General features: G+C 33.8%; 2 protein-coding genes across 4 annotated transcripts in view; one reads left to right on the forward strand and one right to left on the reverse strand.

Moving 5' to 3' along the window:
- Nucleotides 1-11,180, forward strand: part of LOC126881895 (glucose dehydrogenase [FAD, quinone]-like) — a 176,938-nt gene extending 165,758 nt beyond the window's left edge. Inside the window, exon 3 of the mRNA XM_050646549.1 lies at nt 4,517-11,180. Within this exon, the coding sequence (XP_050502506.1) occupies nt 4,517-5,985 (1,469 nt within the window). The 3' untranslated portion in view covers nt 5,986-11,180. The remainder of the gene's footprint in view (nt 1-4,516) is intronic.
- The window catches only part of LOC126881894 (calsyntenin-1), a 673,839-nt gene that overhangs the window by 639,081 nt on the left and 12,104 nt on the right, over nt 1-22,654 (reverse strand). The gene's annotated exons all lie outside the window — the stretch shown is intronic.

The following is a 22,654-nucleotide window of genomic DNA, read 5'->3' on the forward strand; positions in this document are numbered from 1 at the left end:
ATAGTGTGACAGATGGGTCCGGTTGCGTTGGAAACGGATGCGTTTTGAGTCATCGGTACGCGCTTACAAACTGCACAAGACTAAACGCATAGTGTGACAGGTCGGTCCGGTTGCGTTGGAAACGGATGCGTTTTCACCGCATCCGTTCAAAACGCATAATGTGGCATCGGCCTAAATCCTCTTCTATACAACTGCTAGGGTAATACCACAGATTCCCATTGTGTTATATTCATTGTTGTTCGTTAATGACTTTTAAGCGGGCTGTATCTTTTTCTGTTCTTATTCATTTTTGAAGTGAATACTTCTAATCGCTCGGTATGGTCACAGTATATAGAGGTACCACAGTAAAACCTGTCGGCGCTTTGATCTCAAGAAGTAATACCGGCAGTACGCAATTGGCAATTCACCAGTGGTGGATGCGGGTTTTCCCTGTTAAAATCCGTACGTTTCTATGCGACTAGCAATGCGAGAGTGGGGCAAAAGCGACTGCCAACATTGCGCGGTCGCCATGCGCGACTACAGATTTTACTTCCAATTTTTCGGAGAGTGGTTCTACTGTCCCTCTTTATACTGTGGTATGGTGTTTTTGCACGGGGTCAAAATCCTATTTGGCGCATTCGAAAAATTGAGACGCGTGTAGTAACCTTGCGGAATACAGTAATATAAATATTTTAACTTTCTTACTTAAACTTTTATAGGTCTGGATCCCGCGTATGAAAAAAAAGTTGATTAATAGCAAGCTGAAAATTTATAACTTAAGATTGTCTAGTCGGATAAACTTTGATATATGGGAACACTGGAACAGGGGAAGTTTTAATTGTGGAACAGGTTAAAAATTCGGAACGGTCAGACCACGAAAACGGCATATGTATTTTGTCCGACAGAACAGACTTAAACTCTCCGAACAGAGATTAAACTCTCATGCAAAAATCAGACTGCTATTTATCACCAAATGGGCGTTTTAATGAGTGGAACATGTAGAATATGTCAATTGACAGGAATTATGACAGGTAATAAATAGCAGTCTGATTTTTGCATGAGAGTTTAATCTCTATTCGGAGAGTTTTAGTCTATTCTGTCGGACAAAATAAATGTGCCGTTTTCGTGGTCTGACCGTTCCAAATCGTTAACCTGTTCGACAAGTAAAACTGCCCCTGTTTCAGTGTTCCCATATATCAAAGTTTATCTGACTAGACACCCTTAAGCTATTAACAAATTTTCACCTTGCTATTAATCAACTTTTTTTTCATACGCGGTATCCAGACCTATTAAGCTTTCTTAATAAAACTAAGTACAGATCCCGAATTTTCTATTGTTTGACTGGTTTCAGGGTGACTTCAAGTATAGATCCCGAATTTTGTAGATATTATTGACTGTATTATGTGTAGTTTTATAAAATAAAATTTAGTCAAATTAAATCAAATTTAATAAAACCGAATCGGATCAAATTGAATCGAATGGAATCTAATCGGAACAGGTGGGATCGAATCAAATCATTCGAATCGGATCCAAAGAAGTATTCACTTCTGTCGGCACTCCTCAAGTGTCACGCTCGTTTTTTATAATTAGGTAAGCAAAACTCGAGGTAAATCATTTTATGTTTGAATAAACTTCCCCCATGATTGTTGATACGTTTGCCTTGTAATCATTTTTGTTTCGTTCTGAGCTTCCCTGTATATTTCTTGTTTTGTGTGTTCTATTTTGCCCTACGTGTGTTAAAACACTTGTGATATGCCCGATTCTTTTCAATTGCTGCATTTTTCAATAATTGTTGACTCCTTCGTAATCTCTTCATCCTTCTTGTGTAGGGTGTCCTGTCAATTTTTCTTGTCTCCGGTCTTATAAGCTGCTTTTTCAATATCCGTTGTCAAATTCTTTGAAATATTGATTTAGACATCTTGGCTAAAAATCTCTAACAGTTTCTTCTAGTAAAATATAATATTTTTTAAATATTATTGTTTGAGTGATATTGAATTATCTGTTTTCTTGTATCGACGACATCGTGTTTGAAATTATTCCAACTAACACATATAAGTCAGAATATACAGTGTGGGCCAAAGAAAACAGTCCACCTCGATATTTGGCATTATTTATTAGATTTTAAGGAAATGACGAAACAGATCGATTTTTTGACGAAGGGGGACAAATTTTTACGGTACATTCCATCATTTGCCAACCCTTTCCCTTCCACTTCCCCCACCCCTTATTTTTAAATAGATATTCAATTCTCTATTCAGAAATATTAACATTGACATAATTATTTATACAGGATGTCCAAGAAAAATTATTTTGAATTAAATTAATTGACACAAAAAGAAGAATGTATGTAATTTATTTAATTCAAAATACATTCTACTGCTGACAGAAAACAGAAAAAAATGATTAGACACCCTGTATAAATAATTATGTCAATGTTAATATTTCTGAATAGAGAACTGAATAACCTTTCAAATGAGATAGCACACGACCGCTATTCCCTATCTAAAAATAAGGGGTGGGCCAGCACGCCACTGTTGCCATCAAATTTAAATATCGTCCTTTGTATTCTATCATTTATTTGTGAGTAGCTTTCTATTATAGGTATAGAAATAGAAATATTTATTGATCCTTTCAAGACATTTTTACAAATGTATAGAACAGGTCATGTAGATGATTTTACATTGTAAAACAGTAATATAACTGTTACAAGCTAACACTGTAGCTTTAGCCTAGCTTATATGCTAGGTTTTTTGTATTAAAATCGAAGTAGCTTAATGCATAGTTTTTGACAAAAATCAATACCTTCTTCACACTGGTGAGGATTTTTAAAATTATTTTCACCCCCGAGAAGGATGGCGTTTATCCCCCAGGGTAAAAGCGCAAGTTGGCATCATGTCATTTTTGTGCCTTGTGCCCACTCTCCAATTTTCATGAAAATCAATGGAGGATCAACGAAATCGGAGGTAATAGCTCATATCCACTTTCAGTGATTGCACTAAATCTTGGTGGCGTTTGAAACCACACGGAAATATTTTCTATATAACCATGCAACGATCTACTATAACCACTAACCTCTAATATCACAAAGCTCCATTTTAGACCAGGACGAATCTGTGAAAAAACGTCTATTTTTGGATGTACGAGGTGGCATTCGGATTTTTGCAGATAAATTTAGGTGACAACTTCAACAATAATAATTGACTTATTCTCCTTCTCAAATATGCCCGGAACATTAATAAAAAAATTAAAATATTTAAAAATTTCGAAAAACATTGATTTTTTTCTACTTTCTTTGCTTATAACTTTAAAACGATTCATTTTGGAACAAAGATTTTTTACGTATAAAGAGGTTCTCTACCTATCTAATACACTTTACAGAATTAAAATCGGATTATTTAAGCGGCCTCAGCACTGTTTTAAAGTTATAAACAATTTTTTGGCTTATAAACAAATACAGTGAGGAGGTTTGAGTTGGCATAAATTCCTTTTCTCGAGAATAGGCGTGTCTGTAGGTAAATCCCGAAACAAGTCGATTTTTATTTTTAAATTCTAATTTTTTGGTATAAATATCATACTAGTGACGTCATCCATCTGGGCATGATGACGTAATCGATATTTTTTTTAAATGAGAATAGGTGCCGTGTGATAGCTCAATCGAAAGGCTATTCAATTTTTTATTCACTAATATAAACATTAATATAATTATTTATAGAGGGTTTGAATAAAAAAAAAATTTTGAATTAAATTAATTCCAATATTTAGATTACGTCATCACACCCAGATGGATGACGTCACTAGTTTGATATTTATGCCAAAAAATTATAATTTAAAAATAAAAATCGATCTATTTCGGGATTTATCTCCAGAGTCGCCCATTCTCAAGAAAATGAATTTATTCCAATTCAAACGTCCTCACTGTATTTGTTTATAAGCCAAAACATTGTTTATAATTTTAAAACAGTGCTGAGGCCGCTTAAATAATCCGATTTTAATTCTATAAAGTGTATTAGATAGGTAGAGAACCTCTTTATATGTAAAAAAATTAGCAAACTTCTAAATAGTCTACCTTTGTTCAAAAAGTTATTAAAAAATTTGATCTTTTTTAAAAAAATTTAGATTGCAAAATTATTAAGCAAAATCTATTGAGTCGATTTTAATGAAATCTGGTAGACGGTTTAAGTATGTTGTTAACTTCATCTGTAAAAATCCGAATGCCACCTCTCACATCCACCTCAAAACAGATCCGCCCTGGTCTATTTGTATTTTTTCTGTAATTACACATAAACCTTTTGCTTCAAATTCTCTTTTCTTTTTTAATTTTGTAGGTCCAAAATTTCTCAAAACTTTTTTTCCAGTATATTATCACTTCATTTGTACTAACCAAAAAATTACTACATTTTTTCTGCTAGATTTCTACTAGATTTTTCTCCTGCGCAGATCTTTATCCTCTTATATCAATTAGATAAATTACTAATGTATATACTAAAACGATACGTCTTGATGATAGGCAAAATCTGATTCTTCTTTAATTTTCTAGGTACGGTAAACCAACAGTGCAACACTCCAGCAGGCAAAGGGATGGGAGGAACATCTTTAATCAGCGAGTTGGTCTACGCAAGAGGCAACAACAAAGATTTCGACCATTGGGCGCAGTTAGTTAAAGACACCAGTTGGAAGTATGAAAACGTCCTTCAGTATTTTAAGAAATCCGAGGATTTCGTTAAAACCAACTCAGAAGCAGTCATAGATTGGGAATATCACGGAACAGACGGGTATCTTTACACCAACCACCACCAACCCTCATCAAACTACACCAGGATGTTTCTTGCAGCTACTAAGGAATTAGGCATAAATATTACAGATTACAATGGAAAAAGAGAAGTAGGATCCACCATATTACAATTGAACACCAAAGATGGAAGACGGTTTGATCAAGCAACGGCCTTTTTGAAGCCAGCAGCTGGAAGAAGCAACCTATTAATCTCACAAGGCAGTTACGTTATCAAAATCGAGATAAATAACTCTACAAAAAGGGCAACAGGAGTTATTTTTACGAAAGACAAGAAAACTTACAGAGCAAAAATTAGAAAAGAAATAATACTATCTGCAGGAGTATTCTCTTCACCTCACATTTTAATGCTTTCGGGAGTAGGGCCTAAAGAACATCTAAAACGCTTTAATATTTCTGTAATACAAGATCTACAAGTTGGTAGCCATCTACACGAAACAGTGTATTGCGGTTTGCCATTTTCTTCGAATTATACCCCACAATCGAAACCTCTAGAAGATCAAATAAAAGATTACTTACACGGAGTAGGAGATCTAGCTGCTGCTAACAAGATAGATGGAGCACTCTTCTATAACACAAAACTAGAACCAGACCACGAGTATCCCGATGTTGAAATAGTTTTATCTTCTTCCACTCCATCTGCATTAGGTCAAAAATTTCAGAATATCAATAATGAAACATGGAATGCCTTATACAACCATACTATAAACGGTCCCTTCAGCTTAACAGTTCTACTGCTCAAAAGTCGTTCACAAGGTACTGCGAGATTAAAAAGCAGCAGTCCCTATGATTACCCTCTAATAAATTTGAATCTTCTAACTGACCCAGGTCATAAAGATATTGATACAATCTACGAAGGAATACAATTCGTTCTAAACCTAACGAAGACCAATGCTTTCCAATCTATAGCACCAGTTCTGGAAGTTAAACAACTACCGACTTGCGCCAATACCGAATTTTTGAGCAAAAATTTCTGGTATTGTTATATAAGAACCATGGGTATGGCAGCTTACCACCCAGCGGGAACTTGTCCCACAGGGACTGATCCTAAAGAAGGAGCTGTTGTTGATCGGAACTTTAACGTTTATGGTCTTAAGAAATTAAGGGTGGCCGATGCGAGTATTTTTCCGTTCACTTTTGCAGGTCATCCTAACGCGCCATGTACAATGATCGGTGAAAAAATTTCTGAGGTGCTAAAGTATGAGTATAGAGCATAAGTCATTTAGTAGTATTATTTAGGAGGCTAATTGAATATGTGATTAACAGAATAGAGATACAGTAGAAGCTCTTTATTCGCGGGTTATATGTTCCGTAAATATGCCGTGAAAACAGAAACGGTGAATATGGAATGGTAATTTATTTGAGGTTGTAGGGGATACGTTCCTAGGTGAAGAAATAAAAAAAGAAAATACATTAAAAAATCAGTTTAATTGAAAAAAGTTTTTGGCAATACATATTGATTAATTACATGTTATCTTCAGGTTTAAGCAATAGTTTAAAGAATTTAGTAATTTTCTCTTGCTTGGCAGTTTTTAAAAACTTCTTCAATTCAAACTGATATTCAGCAGTGGCATTAGCAATTTGTCTCTTAAAAATAAGATTTCGTTCCATGATGAATCAATTTTCATAAAGAAATCACAAAGCTCATTTGCCATTCTTAAACCTTCACTAAGATTGTTCAAATTAAATCCCACGTTTCTAGTGCTTGTTGAAGCCTCTTCTCCGATGGGTTGTAAATTTAACATTTCCTTCAAGTCTGTATCAGTCAAATCTTCATCTTGCCATTCAAGCAACTCCTGAACGTCACTTGACTCTATCTGTTCGAACCCACATCGTCCTATCCACTCGCAATTTCTGCAATGTTTGCAGTTAAAAGTTTAAACTTGCACAAGTTCTTCCTCATTTCCCGCAGTCAGAACAGGCCACAGTTTTTTCCTGCATGATTTCAATTTGTATAGTTTCAGTTTTTGCAATGATTTTTTTATGTTTACGATGCATTTTTCTATGTCGAATTTCTTCCAGGATTCCATAACATTCACATCAGGGTCACATTTCATATTATTCAGTACGTATCATTTTGAAAGTTCGTTTAAAATAGAGCTTAAAGACCTGTATTATTCCTTGCTCCATAGTTTGAAGCAAAGCCGTCGTATTGGGAGGTAAAAATGTCACTTTTATATTTGAATGCATAGTTTCAAGTTCGCGAGGATGACCTGGGGCATTGTCCAAAACTAGAACTGCTTTAAAGTCTAAATTCTTCGATTTCAAATAAGTTTCAACTTCAGAAACAAAACAATTCCGGAACCAGTCACAAAAAAGCGCTTGTAACCCACGTTTTCTTATTGGCACGCCAAAACACTGGCAGATCGTCCTTGTTTTGATTTTTTAACGAACGAGGATTTAAAGATATATAAAGCATCAATGGTTTAATAACACAATCTCCAGATGCATTAGAACAAAGCAGCAGTGTAACTCTAGCTTTTGTTGCCTTAAATCCAGGGGCACACTTTTCGCTTTTAGAAATAAATGTTATATTTCGTATTCTCTTCCAAAACAGTGCAGTTTCGTCTGCATTAAAAACTTGCTTAGGTGTATATTCTCCACCAGCTACCAGGTTCTATTTTAGATATTAATGTTTTTTATTTAGGTATATGTATGTACCGATTCGATCCGCAAATTAAGAAAGCTTAGGCCGCGAATATAGGAATTGTAATGCATTTTTTCAATCCGCGAATAGTGAAAATGCGAATGAAGGAAGTGCGAATAAGGAGCTTTTACTTAGTTGTCGTGGTTCTGATACATTTCCTGTAGAACTTTTATGTTAACTACTATATTTTATGGGATTAAAATTTAGCTTATGGCATAAATTAGAAACAAATCTATAAACTACAAACTTTTAAAAAGAGTAAATTATACAAACTTTACAAGAAAATGAAGAAATTACAAATAAGTATTAAATATAATATTTATTAAACGTTAATGTCGAGCTACGTATCCAGTTTATTGCTTCAGGGATTGCTACAGACAAGGAAGTCACTCCATGATCCTGGATATGCTCGGAGAGGGCCTTCAGAAATAATGTATTTTATGGTCTGTCTTTCATGACCGCAGTCACAACCTGGAGACTGAATCTTAGTCCACTTTGTTAGAATGTCAACACATTTACCCCATGCAGAACGAATTATATTTAATATCTGCATCCAGCACTGATTCTGTTTAATATTTAATACATTTAATGTAGCACATCATTCCTCAACCTCTGGCAACCACTATATACAGGGTGAGTCATGAGAAACTGTACATACTCCTACCTCGTATAGAGGCCCCTATGGGGAATAACAAATGACCATTAAAAAGTGTCTGCTCCCATTGTTTAATAATATACAGGGCGAGTTTCGCATTTTGACCGAAATTTGTATTCGTCATAATTTTTGAACGGTCAGATCGTTTTGTCTCTTATTTTGGTCAATCGTTACACTATTACCACCTAATCAACTGATTTATTCAAACTAGAAAAAAATCAGGTCCGGCTTTAAAAAATTAGTTCGTTTGGGTCTTAGAAAAAATTTCACCCTGTATACGCTTTTTGAAAACTATAATATGAATTTTACATATTAGACAAATAGGCAATTAAAATGACATATTTATTTTTTCCCCCACACCATTACTTAATTTTTTATAAAAAAATCAAATTTGAGTATGAATTAAAAGTTTGGTAAAGTGAACCATAAATAAAAAAAAATAACTTTTATTACAAAAATGAATTTTTTTGAACAAATATTTAACTTATGTTACCACCCAATCAACTGATTTATACAAACTAGAAAAAAATCAGGCCCGGATTTAAAAAATTTGTTCGTTTCGGTCTTAAAAAAAAATTTCACCCTGTATACGCTTTTTGAAAACACTAATATGAATTTTACAAATTAGACAAGTAGGCAATTAAAATGGCATATTTATTTTTTCCCCACACGATTACTTAATTTTTTATAAAAAATCAAATTTGACTATGAATAGTTAAAAGTTTGGTAAAGTGAACAATATGTACTAGAAACCAGATTTAAAAAAATTAACTTTTATTACAAAAATTTTTTTGAACAAATATTTAATTTATGTTACCACCCAATCAACTGATTTATTCAAACTAGAAAAAATCAGGCCCGGATTTAAAAAATTAGTTCGTTTTGGTCTTAGAAAAAATTTCACCCTGTATACGCTTTTTGAAAACTCTAGTATGAATTTTACAAATTAGACAAATAGGCAATTAAAATGGCGTACTTATTTTTCCCCACACGATTACTAAATTTTTTATAAAAAAAATCAAATTTGTCAAAATCGGAATTTTGCCATAAAAATAAAAAAAATAAACAACGTTTTTCTCAAAATTAAAAGCTTCACCATTTTTTTTTTTCTATACCACGTCTAGATCTAAAACCCATAACACTTCTCTTTGGACTCACAGACGTGATCAAATAGATAAATCTTAAATTTTTTCACTTAATTTTTGCGATTTAACTTTGCAATTCACGAATCTGCACCTTTTATTTTTAAAAATTCATAACTTTTATGAGAAGAAGACGGAAAGTCTACAACAATTTTCATATTCAAAATGGTAAGACATATTATGTGCTGTAAAATTTCAGAAAAAAAATATTAAAATGGAACAGAGTTGTAGCGAGTTAAACCGTGATTTCATTATTTTTTCAGTTTTAGGTTAAAATTTCGATTTTAACAAATTTGATTTTTTAATAAAAAATTAAGTAATCGTGTAGAGAAAAAAATAGATATGTCATTTTAGTTGCCTATTTGTCTAATTTGTAAAATTCATATTAGAGTTTTCAAAAATCGTATACAGGGTGAATTTCTTCTAAGGTCAAAACGAACTAATTTTTTAAATCTGGGCCTGATTTTTTTCTAGTTTGTATAAATCAGTTGATTGGGTGGTAACCATAGAGTTATATATTAGCATAGAGAGAGTGTCATTCAGAGCGAAGTGACGACACCATCTTTTTTATTGGGATTAGTGCTGTTTCACTCTTACGCATAGTAAAGCTGCTACAGTTGTCCTCCTCTTCCGTGCCTACATTCACACTAAATGTCATCATATATTTTCGATACAATGTGTTAGAAAGAGATGCAGCAAACCAGTCCATGAGATCTTGTCGTCAGGAAGCGCGGAAGGTAGGCTCCCTCTATGTTAATATATACCTCTATGGTGGTAACATAAATTAAATATTTGTTCAAAAAAAATTAATTTTTGTAATAAAAGTTATTTTTTTTAAATCTATGGTTCACTTTACCAAACTTTTTATTCATACTCAAATTTGATTTTTTTATAAAAAATTAAGTAATCGTGTGGGGAAAAAATAAATAAGTCATTTTAATTGCCTATTTGTCTAATTTGTAAAATTCATATTATAGTTTTCAAAAAGCGTATACAGGGTGAAATTTTTTCTAAGACCCAAAACGAACTAATTTTTTTGAAGCCGGACCTGATTTTTTTCTTGTTTGAATAAATCAGTTGATTAGGTGGTAATAGTGTAACGATTGACCAAAATAAGAGACACATCGATCTGATCGTTCAAAAATTATGACGAATACAAATTTCTGTCAAAATGCGAAACTCGCCCTGTATATTATTAAACAATGGGAGCAGACACTTTTTAATGGTCATTTGTTATTCCCCATAGGAGCCTCTACACGAGGTAGGAGTATGTACAGTTCCTCATGACTCACCCTGTAGGTCTCCTCCATATTTTTCCACTATTCTCTTATGCCTTCTATATCCAATTTTCCACTGTTCTTCTGAAGTCCAATCCACTCTTAATCCATCTTTTTGGTGGTCTACCTGGGTGTCTTTTATCTTCTCTAGGTCTCCATTCTATGAGTCTTTTGGTCCACCTATTATCATTTAAACGTGCTACATGTCCAGCCCATTTCCATTTGGCTTGTGCAATTTTTTCTATTACATCTGTCACTTGGGTCCTCTCTCTCACTATCCTATTTGGTACCATATCTCTTCTTGTAATTCTCTAACATTGATCTTTCTATTTTTCTTTGGGTTATTCTCAATTTATTTACAGAATGTTTAGTCAAAGTTATGGTTTCGGAACCATAATATGTTATTACCGGCAGTGTGCATTGTAGCATGTAGCACACAACTTTCTGAAATCCAAACTCTCAGTCAAAATGTTGCTCCATATTGCCAAGTAAGATCCTTTATAAACAAACTGTTTAGATTTAATTTGCTATTCTGATTAGAAATATACCTCAAATTGAAACCAAAGTATTATCTATGTAACTAAAGTTCAAAAATTAGTATTTTAGATTTAGTAAACATTAAGAGTATTATTTGTCACTGTTATTTGTGCCAGTTTTACCTAAGATACGTTAATAAATGATAAAAATGAAAGTGGTATTAATTTTTAAAAAAGAACCCATTAAAATTTCAGATGGTCTCATTGGACGAAAATATTGTCTGCAACTACAGGGTAATTGTTCGCCAAGGTCATAAATACCTGGAATTGGTCTTTATAATACGATCTGATCAGGAAACAAACATGTAGATAATATGTACAGATCATCCCAAACCCTTTTTTCAGTGCGTCACAGATTATCGAATTCTCTCGCATTACAGTTGCAAGTGACAGAAAAAAACGTACCTCTGTCACTATTATACATTGAACTTAGAAAATTATGTATTCCTTGACGGGTATTTGCATATTAAAAACACTTATACTTATAGGTGTACAGGGTGTCCAGAAACTCTAAAGACAGGAGATTCCTCAGATAATTTTAAGACAATTTAACCCAATTCACCTAGTTCGAAAATGCTTCTGAAGGGAGCTAGAGCTCTTTGAAGATGGCGTCATGAAATTAGTTTTTCTTAAATACCTCCAGAAGGCTTCTATTTAGAAAAACGAAAATTGGTATGCATATTTACTTTTCAGAGATGAATCGATTCCATCGATTGCCAATTTCTAGTACCAGTCATAGGCGTCCGTTTTGGGTAGAGCAACGGGTATTTTATCGTATAACTTTTTTGTTTTTAACTGTTATGCATTTTGACACCGGATTATTAAATTGTGAGGTATTCTAGTACTAAAAGGTACTCTTGCTTTAAGTCGGTAGGATGCACCGTTTTCTAGAAAAATCGATTTGAAAGTTTTTCGTTTTTGGAATTTGAAAAAAAATTGAAAGAACTTTTCAACAAAAAACGAAGTATTTTACCAACATAAAGTAAGAGTAACTTCTAGTACTCGAATACCTCATAATTTAATAATCTAGTGTCAAAAATGCTCGAAAATTCAAGACAAAAACATTATGCTATAAAATAACTGTTGACCTACCCAAAACGGACGCCTATGACCAGTACTAGAAATTCGCAATTAATGAAATCGATTTATTAGTAAAATGACAATTGTAATTTTTAGGTTAGTATTTTTCAGCGACGTAAATATACCTAAATATTTTATGTCATTGGTATAATCGGTCATTGTACTTAGAGTGAAATTTGATTTTATATTATTTATTTTTACAATAAAATATTTTTATAAATATTGATGTTTATATAAATATAAATATTCTGACAACTGTCAGATTTAACTAAAATGTCATGTATACACCTAATGATTTGCGACATTCTTAAAATCCTATAATATGACGTCAAAATTAATGACGCACTGAAAAAGGGTTTAGGATCCATTGTATACAGTTGAGTCCACGAGTCTTTACCCGTGCGTCATCATTTAAAGCATACGAAATAAGTAGATGATAAGTCGGAAATTGAAATTTACTAAACGCAACAGCAGGTGACAGTAAGTACCTACTGCTCCTATTACGGGTTAAAATTTGAGTTATCAAATATGTGTTTTATCTCGCCAGGTATTAATGACAAAGACTCGTGGACTCAACTGTATGTAGGGTATTCATAAATAACGATGTTTTGTTTGTTTCACAAACAAATTAATAACAAAATTTATCAGTTATCGAGCTATGGCAGGAATGCAGGTAACTGTAATGAATTAAGTGTTAGTTTATCATCGTTGTTAAACTCTACAACTGAAATGAACAAATAACGATCAATTACAGATAGACAGATTATAACTTCCAGGTATTTTTGTAAGCAGATCCTGCCAGCTTGGGATACTGAGATAATTCTACAACATAATATTTACAAGCGTTTGATTAATAATAATTGTATTGCTATTATCGAAATCACTTTTATAATGACACGCTATAGATATGAAGGACGTATTAAAAACTATCAAGATATAGCTTTAGAAAAAGGAAACTCAAATCCTTTGAACAGATTTAAGATGATTACAAAATGTATTGTTCGTCCGCTATAACTTTTCCCATGCGTCACGATTCACTTTCAAACAAATAAAGTCAAAACATAAAGTGAAACGTACGCCGATGTGTGTAGTCAATAAAACATACTGTACGCCGATACAGATACAGTATACAAAATATACACATCGACGTTCGTTTCACTTTATGTTTTGACTTAATTTGTTTGAAAATGAATCGTGACGCATGGGAAAAGTTATAGAGGACGAACAATATGTATGTATGTATAGGGTTAACAGGCCTTTTAGGCCCATTGCTGGATGGATAATTTCCATCGTTTTCTATTCATAGCTGACTGCTTCCAATATCTGATGCCCAACTCACTGACGTCTTCCATTACTGCATCTCTCCATTTCCTTCTTGGTCTTCCTCCCTTTTTTTGCCCTCCGGTGCTCTCCAACCAATATTCTTGACTTGTTTGCCTTCCTGCATTCTTTCTAGATATACAAATATATAATATCGGTTCACAACGTTCTTCGACCTCTTCCGATTTCCAATCTCCATTTCGTTCTGTCATTCTATAGATGGTCCTCGAGTTCTCTGTCCCTGATTTCTCTACCAACTCCTCCTCTCCAACTTCTTCTGGGCCTTCCTGGTCTGTGCCTTCCTCTTGGTTGCCATTCGAGGATCTGTCTTGGTATTCTATTCTCCGGCATTCTTCTTACGTGTCCGTACCAGTTGAGTTGTTTCGTCCTGATGTCGTCAACAATAGTATGTGTAACCCCCATGATTTCTCGGACTCTCTCGTTTTTTATTCTGTCGCGTCTAAATATTCCCGCCGAACGGCGCCAGAAGTCCATTTCTGTTGCTCTTAGCATTTTCTCTGTTCTGTCTTTTAGGGGCCAAACTTCGAATCCATATTATGTTGTGATGCTTTTTATTATGGTGTTATAATATAATATAAATATAATATAATATAAATGGTGTTTCTTCTTTTATTTTCATTAGTGATGTTTTTATCCCACAGTACGCTGCTCAATAAGGATACGCCTTTTCTTCCCTGTACAGGGTGAGGCAAATAAAGGGCCTATTAGAAATATCTCGAGAACTAAAGGCAACAGAATCATGAAAATTTGAATTAAGGGGTTTTGAAGAGTCATCTTTAATGAAAATATTTTCATCTATTCGCTACTTCCGGTTATATCGGAAGTTGCTTATAACTTCGTTTTTTTAAATGGGACACCCTGTATATTTTTACATTTTTGGATTCTCTTCGATGTCTTCTTTCTTAAAATATGAGGTTTTGTAATGTTATACAGGGTATTTTACAAGTTAATTACGTTTTTTTATTAATTTCGTAGCAACATTCACACCCTGTAGAATTGTAGTAGTTTGACATCTAAAACTCTACCTACGTTCAAATGACTTTTAATATGGTCTACTATTGTTAAGAATCATTAGTATAGCTAAATTTTTAATTTTAGTATACAGGGTTGATCGAAACTCGGAATGAGTATTTTCTGAGTTTTCTTAAATGGAACACCCTGTATTTTAGTATTGTAATGAAATGAAATTTTATGGTACTTTTTTATTTCTTAAGCATTCCCTATACCTAACTGCTTTAATTTGTGCTTAATTGTTAGTCGCACCAACAATCTTACCTACGTAGGTATTTTGATAGCTAAACCATTATTGGTAATTTTAAGGATCAGTCTGGATTAATATGTATTTATTTCTGAAAAATTATTTGTGATTGAATTTTTTCACGGCCAACCTAATAAAATTTTACGTATTTTTTGTTGGAATTAATGTTTAGCTTGAATCACCAATAACTCACAAATTAAAGCAATTAAGTATAGGGAATACTTATAAAATAAAAAAGTACTATGAAATATCATTTCATTACAATACTAAAATACAGGGTGTTCCATTTAAGAAAACTCAGAAAATATTCATTGTGAGTTTCGACTAACCCAGTATACTAAAATTTCAAAATTAGCTATACTAATGATTCTTAACAATAGTAGACTATATTAAAAATCACTTGAACGTAAGCAGAGTTTTTAATGTCAAACTATTACAATTCTACAGGGTGTGAGTGTTGCTACGAAATTAATAAAAAACGTAAATATCTTTTAAAACACCCTGTATAATATTACAAAACCTCATATTTTAAGAAAGAAGATATTGAGGAGAATCCAAAAATGTAAAAATATACAGGGTGTCTCATTTAAAAAAAACAATAAGCAACTTCCGGTATAACCGGAAGTTGCAAAGAGATGAAAATATTTTCATTTAATAGATCATCCTTCCAAACCCTTTTGGTCAAATTTTCATGATTCTGTTGACTTTAGTTCTCGAGATATTTCTAATAGGCCAGTTATCTGTCTCACCCTATATATTTCATTCCTTAATAGCTGCATCCAATTTTCCGTCTTGAGTGATCTTTACTCCCAGGTATTTTTGTAGTCTTCACATAATTTTATTTCTCGATTTTCCTCTACTCGGAAGCTATGTTGGTCTCCTCCGATACTCATGTATTCAATCTTCTCCATATTCACTTCTAAACCCTACTCTGCAAACTCTTCTAATAGTTTTCGCATCATGTAACTAAGATCTTCAGAGTCCTGTGCGATGATCACCTGGTCATCCGCAAAGCACAGCGTGTACAAAGTTGAGTCCTTTAGTGGTATGCCCATATTCGTACATTTTTTCTTCCATTTGTTGAGTGCTGCTTCGAGGTATATTTTGAATAGTGTTGGTGAGATACAGCATCCTTGCCTTAGTCCTTTAGTTACTGTGAATCCAGGTGTTATGAGATTTCCCGTTTTAATTCTTGCTGTTTGTTGATAGTACAAAGTTTTTACGGCTTCAACCAATTCTATATTTACATTTGTTTTCTCCAGTGCCTCCCATAATTTAACCAGCGGGACACTATCATATGCTTTTCTAAGGTCTACAAACATCAGATGGACTTCTTGGCCACGAGTAACTGTCTTTTCAATTATCTGAGTATTGGAGAAAACATGATATTATATTGTAAATCGACCTGCGCGAAAACCAGCCTGTTCTTCGGCTTCTATATCTTGGTATTCTTCTTCTATTCGATTATTAATAAGTATGCCATATATTCTGCTGATTCTTTCTAGATGACCGAGACATTCTAGTCTGTGTTTTCTTACTATTTTTGATATCAGCGGGTTAGCAAACAGTTGGTACACTTCTTTGTTTGTTCGTCTTCTCCATTCTCCCTCAACTACTTTTCCGCCAAATATTCTGCGAATTACATATCTTTCTTTCCCAGGCTTCCAATCTATTCTATATGGTTTTATTCATAATCCACCTCTCTTCCCCGTATACCATTGCGGGTCTAATTATCGTTTTGTATACTCTTATTTTTGTATTACATGATATTACGTTTAGTGTAGGAAACCTCGCAAAATGGACACAAGTCCGGTTTTATTTTTCATAATGTGTAGCAGACAGTGTGTTCTTTTATTTTCCATAAGTACGTTATCCATAAAATGAATAGGTGACGAAAAAAAAAAAAACAAAAACTGGAGCCCGCCAAAGCATTTCTGAGGTTTGCGGCGCCACTGTGCCGTAACGGTTGCTTATACGAAAAAAATGCATAGGACCTTATTTGTAGAGAAAATAGTGGTCTTTAATTCTGTATAAGTTTTGTTTAAAAAAAAAATCGTCAAAACATGCTCTCCAATGGATAGGGGTAGTTTCTGCAATTTATTTTCAAGGATAGGGGTAGTTTCCGCAGGGATGTTGCAATAATCATATATATTTATGAAAAACCCTATTGATGGAGCATATGTCCATATGGGTCAAAAAGCATGGATAATAAGAACATGCACAAAATGATATATGAAGCATTTTAATAAAGAGCATGGTGTACGAAGGATTCCAAGAAAATCACTTTCTTTATTAATTCTCCTTTTTTTTTGGGGTGGTTCCGGATAAAAAATTGGGGTGAATTATAGAAATTTGTAAATAACACCAGTACATGGATAACCGCTGAAAGATTTTTTACTCTAGCATAGGCGGTTCAGATGGTATAAAAAGGGGTTTTTTAAAATGTAACATCCCGTAATTAAAAAATGGGCAATTCCCCTTAAATGAAACCTATACCAAAAATCATCCACTTATTTGTGATTAATTTCCCTAGAGTTTCTTCTTAATTTTCATTACAGTTAGGGAAAAATATTTTTTTTAACATCCTTTTTAAAAATTTGTCAACTTTGGGGCGGCACCCCCGCTAAACGGTGGGTGATAGGCATATGCTGTCGGGAAATAAATAGTAGGAAATATAGTCCTCTTCACTTTACTATTAAGTAAATTTTTTGCAAAACGTACAGGAAGGGCTATGTTTCGCCAAAACCACAAATTGCCCCCTTTAAAGGGATGAAAAAGGAGATTCCGGGGCGAAATTTTTTAATAATAGGTTAGTCTCATAATAAGAACCCCTTGATATACTAGAAAAAAAAAACCGGACTTGTGTCCATTTTGCGAGGTTCAACCTCTGTTTCCTACACTAGTTATTAGCCTTAATTATTTTGTTCATAGCCCAAGCGCATCTATTACTCTTGGTCAGCCTTAACTGGAGTTAGCTCTCCACTCCAGAGCTCATGGGGGGCCTTTGTCCAAGAGTGGATACAAACAGGCTGAAGAAGAAGATGCCTGTTTAAAATCGATAAGTAACGATATCGAAATAACGATAAACCATTATTATGTTGAAATTAAAATGTCTTCTTGGAAAAGCTTATGATCCAAATTAATATTAAATTTAAATCAACGATCAATAGACACACAAGAACTTTTCAAAGAAATGGTTAAAGTAGATAAAAATAATGTAAATATATAAAATCCACTACGGAAAGTGTTTCGAAACTAGGGTAAAGTGTTTGTTTCCTTAGAAATTTGAACAACAATGAAGCCGCTAACTACTTAGAAATTACAGAGAATATAATATTATCGGGTCTTGCAAAACAGTAAATAGTCCAGTAAGAAAGTTACCGAGAACTAAACAAAGGGTGTTTATGAACGTTGTTATTATGACCGACTAGATAAGAATTATTTAAAATGCATCATAACGAAAAAAGCTAAGTAAATATGTAATTATTATATTATACGGTATCAAAAGGATTGAGCTCTGGTGGGACTCTTTCCATGTTATCGAGCCCTAGATGACTTGGTATGCAGGTGTATCTCCCAAAAATTTTCGTACACTTCTGGCCGTTGAGAGTAGTACAGCTTTCTGCATGGTCTTATAAAGATGTTCACCCAGGGCCCGTATTCCGTGCACTGTAGATATCTACAGTCGCCTTCTATCGATGTCAATTGTCATGAAAATATTTGAATTTTTAGCTTTAACTGAATTATTTTCTAGTTTTGCTAGGTTATACTCTAATTGATGCTGAAGTGACACACAAAAACAAGAAAATATTTGAATTAAAACTAAAAATTCAAATATTTTCATGACAATTGCCATCGACAGAAAGCGACTGTAGAATATCTACAGTGCACGGAATCTAGGCCCAGCTTTTTGATGCTTTCGAGGAGGGTCTTCGGAATGACTCCAGTAGTAGACATAATAATCGGTATTGTCTGGGTACTTTGCATTCTCCATTGTCTCCGTATTTGAATTTCCACATCTCTGTACTTGGCGATCTTTTCAGTAAATTTACTACGTAGATTATTGTTGTTAGGTATCGCCACGTCGATTAGTGTTGTTTGTCTTTGTAATTTATTAACTAGTACGAGATCTGGTCTATTATGTGCTACTGTTTGGTCTGTGAGCACAGTGCGGTCCCAGTATAACTTGTAGTTGCCATCCTCAAGCATACTCTCAGGAACGTATTGATAATATGGGAGATGGTCCGTTTGGAGAAGTCCCAGTTTGATAGCTATCTCTTGATGAAGGATCTTTCCAACTGAGTCATGCCGTTCCTTGTATTCAGTTGCAGCAAATGCCTGGCAGCCCCCGGTAATATGTTGGATGGTTTCTTGGGCTTGACATCCATATCGGCATCTGTCGTTTTGAGCCTGAGGGTCTTTGACGATATATTTCAGGTAATTTCTGGTTGGTATAACCTGATCCTGAATGGCCAGTAATGATCCCTCCGTTTCAGGGAACATCCTTCCTGATGTCAACCAATAGTTCGACGCTGTATTGTCGACATAAGTCTTGGCTGACCTCATTGGGATGTCGCCCGTGTAGAGGTTTACCCATCCAGGTGCGCATTTTTTCGTCTTTAGCGAGGTGGTTTATGCGCATTTCTGGTTCCCTCAATTTGATCGGTGTTATGTCGTCTACTGCGCAGATAACTCGATGTAGAGTAGATGTCTCAGCCTGCATCTGAAAATAAGTTCTTAAGTTAGCAATTTGTTTGTCTAATTGCTCACCTATATCCATAAGTCCTCTTCCTCCTAAATTCCGTGGTAATGTCGTTCTTTCTACTGCACTTTTGGGATGGTGTTTTTGTGCCTTTGTGAGGTGCGTTCTTACTTTTCGCTTAAGATTTTCTATGTCCGTTTTTGTCCACTTAACAATGCCAAATGAGTAGCTAAGCGCGGAACATGCGTAGGTGTTTAGTGCCTTAAACAAATTTCTACTGTTAAGGTGTGAGCGAAGCAGCTGTTTTACCCTTCGTATAAACTCGGTAGTTATCTCTGTTTTCATTTGTTTATGGTCAATTTTCCGTGCTTGCTTTACTCCAAGATATTTATACATATCGTTTTCACCCATGGCCTCGATGTTCTGGCCATTTTGCATATCGAATCCTCCGGGCTGTACTTTTCCTCTGACTATATTTAAAATACGGCACTTGTCTAGTCCGAAGTGCATACTAATATCATTAGAAAAAGTTTCTAAAGTTTTTAGCATCTCATCGAGTTGGTTTCGAGTGGAAGCCATTAATTTCAAATCACCCATGTACAACAAATGATTAAGCTTCGCCATCACATTGTTGTTATTTTTGATGCTAAAACCTGCGTCTGTGGAGTTCAATAGCTGAGATAGTGGGTTCATAGCTAGACAGAACCACAGCGGACTCAACGAATCTCCTTGAAACAGGCCCCGGCTGATTGCGATATTTTCAGTTTCGATGTTATTTTCACCAGGTATTTGAAGGTGAATTCTAGTTTTCCACTCTGTCATAGTGGAAGTCCCCACAAAGGAAGACTATTATTATTATTATGATTTCCATAAAAAATAATGTAACCCGGTTTTTTAAATTAGAAAATTATGAATGTATGTATTACAAACGCGGTGTATATTTAAGGCACAAAATTATATAAAACATGTAGACGTCCCTGTATGTGCTCAGTGAAGGGAAAGCTATTCTGCAAGTGCACACGAGTAAAATCGAATAATGTGCTCGATAAGGCACATAAATTGAATTTAGAACAATGTGACAATTCAATAACCATTGTTAGGTACGCTATATATTCATCGTGAATCGGCATACTAGCGTGAATAATGCAAACTTAGCAGGAATAGTATAATATGGACACGTAGGCAGCACAGATACTTTTCAAATGTATCTACGTATGTGGGTATTTCAAATGTATTCTCCTTTTCATGAACATTTTTCAGTGCGTCACAAATTATAGAAAAAAAGGTAAGTCCGTGATAATACACATTTATGACATTTATTCTAACGTGACAATTTTGTTAAATCTGACAGTTGTCAAATTTTATTTTCAATTTGGAATAAAACCAAATCAATTGTCTCTATTGCATTTATAAAATGGTATTTTCTTTCATTTGTATAGTCTTATAAATTGTACAGATTATATTGATAATATTATTATTTTATTTAATAAATAATTCTTTTTTGATTATGGCGCCATCTATCGACAACTAGAATAATCACCGAACTAGAATAATTACCAAAGTATTCAAAGACGTGCCTTTTTTTCTGTCACGTACAATTTAATGCGTTAGAGAGAAATCGAAAAACTGTGACGCACTGAAAGATGATCATGAGAAAAAGAATAGCTTCCTCATTCATGAGTAAGTCTCGTTTCATTGTCTAAGTGTCCGTGTCAGTCGGCTTTGAATAGCTTTTGAGATATGTTTTTGAAACACGATTTATAAAGAAACGCCTTGGAATGATGGTGGTTTTGCACGAAAATTAAAGGAGAGTCTCGTTTATAAACTTCCCTTTTGCTGAAAACGTAAGCGGGAAGAGTTGCGTTTTTATTGATATTTTTATACCTCAACAATCGATAGTTATATTTTTGTTTGTACATTTCAGTTTTATGGATTAAGAGGGGTATGGTTTGAAATATTTAATTTTTTTATTACTTTAAATAAAAGTGCATAATTTCAAGAATATTCTCTAAAAATTTCAGAACGATCGGAGTAAAATTACCAGAGATACAGCATGTTGAATGTCTCTACCTTCGACCATCCTTCGACTCGCTTTGCCGCGGTTTCGCGCCAGCACGCTTGAGCATAGTGAGAAACGTTCAACAACTGTTCGCCCTCTCTTTTGTAAATTACTCCGTGATTCAAAAAACATATTCCGGTTTGCATCACTTTACAATTTGACAGACAAATAAGAAGATGAAGGTGCAGTTGTCAAAACCTAAACGCGCTTTTCTCAAAACTGCTTTTTTAACTGCGGTGGACATGGTAACTCAAAAACTACTCGACCGATCCAAGTGAAATTTTGTATAGACTTTCTTTAGACATTTCGTGAGGCAACGCTGTCAAGATATTTTTATTTTTATGCTATTTTTTGTTTAAAAATAATAAATATGTTGATTTTTACCCTTGTGCTACAAAGAATTTAGTTTTTTTGACTTCCGAGTGATACCAAGAACTCAAAAATAATTAAAAATAAAAAAAACTCGACAGCCTTACGAGAAACTAATAAGTTAATAAAACCTTTTTGAATTTTTTTTTCACATAATCCAGTGAAGTTTTGATGTCCACCGCAAAATGCATTTTTTTGGAGGTGTCTATAAAAATTTGCCACAGTTGCCTTTTTTCCTTTGAAATTTTTTTTGGATATTCTGTGAATTGTACTTATATGCTTATTTCATGTAATAATAAAATAAATGTACCACAGTTTAAAAAAAAATCAAAATGTGCATGAACTGTTGCTTTCAAACCATACCCTCCCCTTAATGGAAAGTATATGGAACAAACATGCTATTCTTTTTCTCATGATCATCTTTCAGTGCGTCACAGTTTTTCGATTTCTTTCTAACGCATTAAATTGTATGTGACAGAAAAAAGGCACGTCCGTGATTACAGACATTTACAACATTTATTCTAGTTATTCTAGTTGTCGATATATGGCGCCATAATAAAAAAAATATTTTTTTTTAATTAGATAATAATATTACAAATATAATCTGTATAATTTATAAGATTATACAAATCAAAGAAAATATCATTGTATAAATGCAAGAAACACATTTGATTTGTTTTTATTCCAAATTGAAAATAAAATGTGACAACTGTCAGATTTAACTAAAATGTCATGCTAGAATAAATGTCATAAATGTGTATTATCACAGACTTACCCTTTTTCCTATCATTTGTTACTTGAAAAATGCTCATGAAAAGGA

This window comes from Diabrotica virgifera, chromosome 3 (assembly GCF_917563875.1).
Source record: "Diabrotica virgifera virgifera chromosome 3, PGI_DIABVI_V3a".
Taxonomy (NCBI): Eukaryota; Metazoa; Arthropoda; class Insecta; order Coleoptera; family Chrysomelidae; genus Diabrotica; species Diabrotica virgifera.